The 7,205-nt window shown below is 43.4% G+C and overlaps 1 protein-coding gene across 1 annotated transcript; it reads right to left on the bottom strand.

Moving 5' to 3' along the window:
- Positions 1–4,348: 4,348 nt before the first annotated feature.
- Positions 4,349–6,802, bottom strand: LOC149681552 (uncharacterized). The gene has a single exon (XM_089834190.1). The coding sequence runs from the start codon at positions 6,800–6,802 to the stop codon at positions 4,349–4,351; it is 2,454 nt and encodes an 817-aa protein (XP_089690316.1).
- Positions 6,803–7,205: the final 403 nt, after the last annotated feature.

Raw genomic sequence — 7,205 nt, 5'->3', positions numbered from 1 at the left:
CGGATCTTCTAGAATCGCTATTACACGTTGGATATATGCAGTTCTTATTTCTCCCCATCTTACACTAATGACTTTAAAATTTAAATTTTAAAATTAATTTCCTAACTGTTTTAAACGTAACGGTCGTAATTGTAAAATAAAAACAAGCAGACGATAATTAAAAGTAGATTTCTAGTGGCTCCCCCTCTTGACAAAAAGAAGCATACATTCGATTTCCGTTTAAACGCCTCACTTCCGTCCAGACCCCTAGAGGCAAGGGGGACGAAAGTGCATCTTGCCACCCAGCTTCCACCCGAAATCGTGAACTAGAGGCATTGCCTTACCAAAGGTAGAAGTACCATATCCACAAACGATAGTTTTTTATAAATCCATGTTTTAACTCTAATACTCGTTAAGCCTAGGCTAATTATAAGCAGACGATACGTATTTTTAAAGAGAGGCTCCAGACGCGATTTCCCAGATCTCCTTTCGAGACTTTGCAGCCACGCTATTGGTTGGAAAATAAAGCTCAAATTTCCTACGAGAGGGGGCACTGGCGTAAAGATTTTGGTTAATAACCGTGACGTTCGCGGATCCCATTGCCCTCTACATTATGGAAGCTAGCGTCCGAGACTCCTTTGTCATCTGCTCCTGATAAAACTAGAAAATTTTAACTGTTCATTTCTTTAAATTATATGAAAACGATAATATTAAAATTTTAGTGTCCTTTCTCTTTTGACGATAAAGAGGAGTTAAAAACTGACTTACTGGGGAGATGAAATGGAAACGGCATGGATATTTTGTTTTGACACCTTAGGAAAAATTGAGGGGAGGCAGGCAGTTTGGTTAACCATATTCTTCCCCTTAATTCATAAAGGTTTTAAGTGGAATAAACAGTGGGCGTAGCCCGGGCCCAAGGCCGGGGGCGGCAAAATGCCGCCGGTGAAGCGGGTAGAGTAGAGATCAATGTTTCATGACAGAACGTTTGACAAGTCAACAAACAACAATTACGTAAATTTTAAATTTGCGGCCCTTCCTGTGATTCGTCGTTGACGCTCTCAGCTTCTCGCCTCCCAAATGGGGGTTGAAATAACTATCTCTATTGCTATTTTACTAAGCTCTGGTTCGACCATAGGATAAATAAGTAGTCTCTCTAAACTAAAAGTGAATAGACGAATTCATATTCCATACAAAAAAACCAACCGCGCAGGGGAATGCCGCCATTCTCGTTATAACCCATTGCGCCAAACAGACCGCCAGATGGCGGCCCGAGTTCACACCACGAGGGAGGCCAGTCAGCTCGCGCACTCCATCTAGCGGGGAGGCAATTTACCAAGAATGGCGGCCTTGCCCCTTACAATTATTCTTAGTAACGTAACAGACAAGTTCGGTAACACACAATTTTAATTTTTTAAATGCAAAATAACAAAAACAAATCAAAACAATATAAAAGAAATAATTCCCACAGGGGTGTTCAGTTTCGCGATAGTTTCGGAACGTCATTTCGATTGTGTTGTATATCGTTTAAATACTGTTGAATCTTCTAAAACTAAACATTTAGTACTTCACTCAACTTTTGAACTAGTTTTTCTTTTTGAAAATGAAAAGAGTCAAAGAAAGCGGTGCGGAATACCGCAAGAAAAGGGGTAAGAAAGAAGCAGATGCGAAGAAGTCTCAAGGTGCATTACTGTACGCTGGGGTACACGCTGCTTCTGAATCAGTGAATTCCGTGACGTTTTTTGGAACTCTGGAGAAGCTGTTTGCCTTCTTTTCTGCATCAACTGCTCGGTGGAACGCTTTGGTTGCTGTCACAGGTCAAGCAGTGAAACGAGTCACTGAAACGCGATGGAGCGCTAGACATGAAACTGTCAAGACGCTTAAAAATAAGTTTGAGAAAGTTCTTGAGGTACTCGAAGAATTGACGGATTCATCTCAAACTTCCGAAACAAGATCGGGAGCCAGTCTTCTTCTGACAGCCATGCAGTCATTCAACTTCCTCACTTTTCTTGGCTTTTGGGCTGCAGTGCTACCTGAAGTAGATGACGCACAGATTAACCTGCAGCAACGAGGACTGAGTGTGGATAAGTGTGCTCAGAAACTCTGCTCTTTAAAAGCTGTCCTAGTGGAAAGCAGAGACCGTTTCGTCCAAGCCGCAATCGACTTTGCTAAGACTCTCTGCGAAAAACTCGGAATCAAACTCAAAACGAGAAGAATTCGCAGGAAAAAACGCATGCCTGGCGATGAATCCGCAGATGCAGCTTTGTCTCACGAGCAGGAACTCCGTCGAGAGGTGTTTGCATCATTTGACAAGATCATTCAAGAATCTATATTGTGAGTTGCCTGGAATTAAACTGCTGATTATTGGTGGTTGAACTCTAGTTTGCGTTTGCTTTATGCTTTGTCTTGGTTCTTGAACACAGTCCTGATTCTGGAATATTCTTTCTCTTTCTTCGTGTTCCTGGTCCAATGTGGCCTTTTGCGAGCACGCTTCTTGGGTTGGCTTTGCAGCTTGTGGTCTTTTTGTCGTGTTGTTCGATTGAGAAATTCCTGCTGATGGCTGTACCCTTATTACAGGGCTATGTTGAGAAATTTGCCTGTGTTGCTGGTCTGTGTTTGTTAAGGCAATTTTTATAGTTGCAGCATGTTCGTTTGTGGTGTCTTGTGCCTGTGGTTGCGTATTTCTTTGTATTATTCTCTGTTGCTCTGTTGGTTCTGTGTCAGGTCGTAGATGAGCTCTAGTTCTGCGAAAGTCTTGGCCCATGTCGGTTCGTATGTGGTATGAGTCGGGCTCCTGGGCTTTCGCTTTTATTATTGCCTTTTTTCACATTCGTGGAGCCGTCTGGTATCTAACTCTCTGTCCCTCTGTTAGCGGTTGAAGTATAGTTCTGTGTTGGTAATGATTCTTCATGTGTCTGTGCGCTTGATCTAGACTTTGCTCGATTCTTTCCGTTGGATAATGAGGTTTCAGTGATTCGATATTGGTTGTCAGAGGTGTTCGTATGCGACGTCCCATCAACATTTCGGCTGGCGAGAATCCACACTTCTTTGGAGTGGTTCTGTACTCCATCAAGACGTAATTTAGATCTTTGCCATCTTGCTGTGCTTTGATGTACAAATTTTTTATTGTTTGTATGGCCCTTTCCGACATGCCATTAGACTGTGGATAATGAGGGCTCGACGTGATATGTTGTACATGCCATTGACGAAGAAATGTTTTCATTTGTGTTGAATTAAAGGGAGGTCCATTATCTGATATTAGTTTCTGAGGTGCACCGTGTCTCGCAAATTGAGGGTTCATAAAATCTATTACTTCTTGAGCATTGGTATATTTTAATTCCTTAGCTTCTATGAATTTAGAGTAGTAGTCTACCATCAATATGATGTGTTTGGTATTAACTTGAAACAGGTCTGTGCCTACTACCTGCCAGGGATGTTGGGGCACTGGGTGAGGCTGTAGTGGCTGTTTCCGATTTGCAGGGTCCCTACTTCGACATGTAGCACAGATTTGTATGTATTGGGTTAGGTCGGTGATCATATTAGGCCAGAACACTTCTTGTTTCGCCCTGGCTATCGAGTTATTTATTCCATGATGAGCGCCATGTATTTCTTTGAGGAGTTCCTGTTGTAGTGCCTTGGGTATGACCAACGTCGTTCCTCGATATATCAGTCCATCCACTTCGTGTAGTTCTGTTTGATACTGCCAGAATGGTTGTACTTCCGTTTGGACCTGTTTTCTATGTTGGGGCCATCCATCCTTTATGTGTTCCTTAACTTGTGATAACGCTGCGTCTTGTTCGGTAGCCGTTACATATGTTTCTTGTCGTACTGGTGCTAGTGTTGTAACTGCATATATGGTTGTGTGCGGTGCATCTAGTGCTTGTGTTTCTATCTTCTGATGTTCTTGTGGGGCCCGTGAGAGTGTAACCGCGACGTATAGTTGACTCCCCGGAACATATACTAACTGGGGGTTGTATCTGAATAGTCTTACTAGTAAGCGTTGTAGGCGTGGTGAAAGAAGGTGCATCGGCTTCTTGACGATTGCCAAAAGCGGGTGATGGTCAGTTTGAATTGTAACTTGCATACCAGCTATGTAATATTCAAAATGTTCACACGCGTAAACTATAGCGAGCATCTCCTTTTCAATTTGAGCGTATCTGCTCTGTATTTCTGTAAATGTAGTTGAGGTATATGCTACTGGCTGATTGTTTTGAAGAAATACTGCTCCTACTCCTGTTTGACTTGCATCTGTTGATATGACTTTAGGTAGCTTCGGGTCGTAAAAGCGTAATATGGGAGCTGTTGATATCATTTCCTTCAGTCTATCATAGTGTTTTTGGTGTGTTGCATTCCAATCATAGATCACATCGGCTTAAAGTAGTTCCCTCAAGGGATTTGTGTCTTGTGCGTGTGTTGGAATGAAGCGGCACACGTAGTTCACCATTCCAAGGAATCTTTGAAGTGCCTTTTTGTCTTGTGGTGGTGGCAGTGAGCATATGGCCTCTACTTTCTTAGGATCTACTTGTACACCATGTTTTGTGATGATATGGCCAAGGTAATGGATCCTTTCCACGGCTAATTGCATTTTTCGCGTGCTGAAACGTAGCCCCGTTTCTTTTGCACGTTGTAGGACTTTCCGGAGTATTTCCAAATGTGATTTCATGTCTGAGGTGGCTATCAGGAAATCGTCCGTTGAAATTTGTACGTTAGGAAATGCATGTGTTGGGTAGAGTTCACGCATTTTGTGTTGGAAGACTTCCGTAGCTGTGGCTATACCGTAGGGTAAGCGTTTGAATCGAAATCGTCCTTGTGGAGTGGCGAATGTGCATAATTTTGAACTTGCGTCTGTGAGTGGGATTTGCCAAAATGCGCTTTGTACGTCTAGCACTGTGAAAATCTTGCATCCCTCCAAATCCGAAAAAATCTCCTGTGTCGTGGGTGTTGGATATGGTTGACGTTTGATCGCGCTGTTGAGATTTCTTGGATCAAGGCAGATTCGCACATCTTGTTTCATTTCTTCGCCTGGTTGCGTAGGCTTCTTCATTGGTTTGGGTACTACTACCATAGCGTGTACCCAATCTGTGGGTTCGTTAATTGGTGTTATAATACCTAAGTTGATCATCCGTGTCAGTTCGTCATTGGTAGCTGGTCGATAAGCATGTGGTATTTTATGACTGGTGGACACTGATGGCATCGCATTGGGTTTCAGCTGAATGTGGTATTGTCCTGGTAGACGTCCCATTGTGTCAAATACCATATGGTATTGTTTAATTAGGTCAGACGCGTTGGTTGGTGTTGTCGTTGTTGTGTCTATAGCGATAGTGTGTTGTGTTAGTGGTGGCGGTGGTAGTAACGGCGTAGATATTCTGTAGATCAGGCCTAGTTTTTGTGATGAACGAGCGCCCAAAATCGGTGTTCGATTTTCTGTGGTAACGTAGTATGGACATTCTGGAAGGCAAGCCATTCCTGAGGTGCTTGGTAAGTGAGTGACGCCTTCTATCGCGATGGGGTGACCCGAGTATGACGAAACCGTATATAATGATGGTAGTAGTGGTGGTCGATAGGGAAGCGAGTCGTACATTTGACGTGTGATGATGTTAACTTGCGATCCAGTGTCGATTTTGAATGTATGTAATGTGTTATATAAGTAGACTCTTTCATACATTTCGTCAGTGACCAGTGCTTCTTGGGTGAGGTGGTCTGTGGAATCGCATGAAAGGTTTCTCTTGGGTTCTATTTGTTGCGCTTCATCCAATGTGAGTGGGGTCTCTTGTAATGGTTGTAAACTGAGACCATGTAAGTACATGGTTGTGTCGTCTTCAAAATAATTTCCAGGGGACTCGTAGTCGATGCTATTGTAGGCGTGTTGTAAAGCAGTGTGGTCGTCTTCATGCCGAAGGTGGCGTGTCTGTGGTAAGGTGGCATGGGGGTATTCGCGTGTGTGAATTTCCGATACTGATCGGCATACTGCTGCCCAATGTCCTTTCTTGTGGCATTTTGCACATGTGGTGCCTCTGGTTGGGCAATATCGTGGGTTGTGGTGCGTGCCACAGTTTGTGCATGAGTATTGTCGTCGTTGTGCATTCTGCTGCATTGTTGGCCTAAATTGAGGCTGGTAGCGAGTTGAAGACTGTTGTATCGATGGTGTTTGGTGCGCATGTACTCCTTCCTGTTGGGTTTGTCGTTGTGGTTGGTGTCCTGTTTGGTAGCTCCTATTTCTATCACGACGACGTTGTATCGCATCGATTGTCGGTGCACTTGATGGTAGGATTTGAGCTTGTGTGGTTGCCATTACTTGTGCTTGTGTGTTGGAGATTTCATGTGCTTTGCACATCGTTATCGCTGTTTCTAGGTCCAGTGCGTTGCCTTTGTTGAGCAGTAAGCGTCGTAACGGATCATCCTTAATGCCTGCAACGATCATCGTGCGAAGGAATGGGTCTTGGAACTTTTCCAGTTCGCATGCCTGAGCTTTCAATTTTAGGTCCGTGTAAAAATCATCAAAGGTTTGGTCTCGTTGTTGCCGCGCTGTGATGAAAGCAAATTGGTGGAATACGTCTGTAGTATACGGAGCATAATACGTATCAAAGGCTTGTAGAATTATTTGCAATGTTCGTGCATCACCAACTTCCGCAATCTCTAGGGTCTTGTAAATTCGTCTGCCGGCTGGGCCGATGATGTGTAAAAATGTTGCGACTTGTGTCGGTATTGTTTCTTTACCCAGTTTTGCTGCTGCTGCGAAGTATTCGAATTCCTCCTTATATTGTTTCCAGGCGGCGGCAGGATCCATTCCGGGTTTAAAAGCTTTAGGACTTATCATAGTTGCCATTGTGGATTGGGCCTTGGTTAGCTTGGGCCTTGGTTATTCTCAGTGCTTCCGTGACTTCGCTTTTTATTATTCCGCTGCTAGAGATTGCTTCAGCTTCTTTGAATTGTGGCGCATCCCACCTCTATCACCATGTTGCGTTATTAATTAGGCATTTTCTAGTTAAAAGTAGTTTACTTTATTTAGCTAACTTTACAAGCCCGTGTCATAATAGCGACTGACGTTTCTTATCGCCTAGTCTTGTCGGCATGATGTATGAGGTCAGAGGTCACATGTTCCTGTTTGTTAGTTTTATCTCTGATAACCTTTGACCCCAATACAACATCCTTTCCTTTCCATTTAGTTATTACAATACAACAATACAACAAGAGGTAGGATAAAACTCGATTGCTGATGTCCAGAAGGA

The sequence above is a fragment of the Phalangium opilio genome, unplaced genomic scaffold (genome assembly GCF_054372755.1).
Source record: "Phalangium opilio isolate 3A_F unplaced genomic scaffold, DU_Popi_V2 ptg000038l_1, whole genome shotgun sequence".
Classification (NCBI taxonomy): Eukaryota; Metazoa; Arthropoda; class Arachnida; order Opiliones; family Phalangiidae; genus Phalangium; species Phalangium opilio.
This window is presented reverse-complemented; position numbering and strand designations above follow the sequence as displayed.